The 925-nt window shown below is 42.4% G+C and overlaps 1 protein-coding gene across 1 annotated transcript in view; it reads left to right on the top strand.

Moving 5' to 3' along the window:
* The window catches only part of TMSB4X (thymosin beta 4, X-linked), a 1440-nt gene extending 879 nt beyond the window's left edge, over positions 1–561 (top strand). Inside the window, exon 3 of the mRNA XM_021410484.1 lies at positions 201–561. Coding sequence (XP_021266159.1) covers positions 201–235 — 35 coding nt within the window. The 3' untranslated portion in view covers positions 236–561. The remainder of the gene's footprint in view (positions 1–200) is intronic.

The raw sequence follows: 925 nt of genomic DNA, 5'->3' as shown, positions 1-925 counted from the left end.
GGGCGGAGGGGGGCGAGGCGGGAGGAGACAAAGAGGGGCGGCGGGGCTGCAGCCCGCAGCCGGCACACAGCGCTCGGTGCTTCCTTTGTGACACATCCGTTCTTACAATGCGTACGCGTTGCCCTTCGGATGCACGTTTGAGGCTTTTTGATCCTTATTTCTCCTTTTTTTTCTTCTTTTTTTTTTTTTTCTCTTTTTAGCGATTGAACAGGAGAAGCAAGCGGGTGAATCGTAATGAAATCTGCCCTTCCAAATTATGCACTGTACATTCCACAAGCATTGCCTTCTTATTTTACTTCTTTTAGCTGTTTAACTTTGTAAGATGCAAAGAGGTTGGATAAAGTTTAAAATGACTGTACTGCCCCTTTCACATCAAAAGAATAGAGAGAACTACTGACACTGAATGAAGGCGCTGCCTTTCCCTCTGCCTGTCTGGCTTTGGTCCTGGTGGCATGAAAGAGCTTGCATGTTGATGGAAGAAGAACTTGGGTGGGACTACAGTAAACTAGAGTAACACACGAATAAATGCAAAGCTGTACCAAGGTCCTGCGAGCTGTAAAATGCAGTTTAATCGAGTGCCATTTTTTTTTTTTTTTTTTTTTTGGTTCAAATGATTTTAATTATTGGAATGCACAATTTTTTTAATATGCAAATAAAATGTTTTAAAACCTGGATGGTATTTCTGTCCTCTATCTGGAGAAGCGTATCAAAGGATGTGAAGCATAAGAGCCGGTGCTGAGGATGCTAGGAAGCCTCTGGAGATGATCCAAACCTCCCATCGCCATTCTCAGGTTTTGATACGTGCTCTCAGCAATAGATGCGTTTGCGTCCCTTGAAGCTAGCTCTTAAAGCATCTCAGTTAAACATTGCATGTCTTAAAATTGGTTGTCATGTGAGTACATCACTTTAAATACTTCTGTAATAT

The sequence above is a fragment of the Numida meleagris genome, chromosome 1 (genome assembly GCF_002078875.1).
Source record: "Numida meleagris isolate 19003 breed g44 Domestic line chromosome 1, NumMel1.0, whole genome shotgun sequence".
NCBI lineage: Eukaryota > Metazoa > Chordata > Aves > Galliformes > Numididae > Numida > Numida meleagris.
The sequence above is the reverse complement of the archived record's forward strand: the minus strand, read 5'-3'. Positions and strand labels throughout refer to the sequence as shown.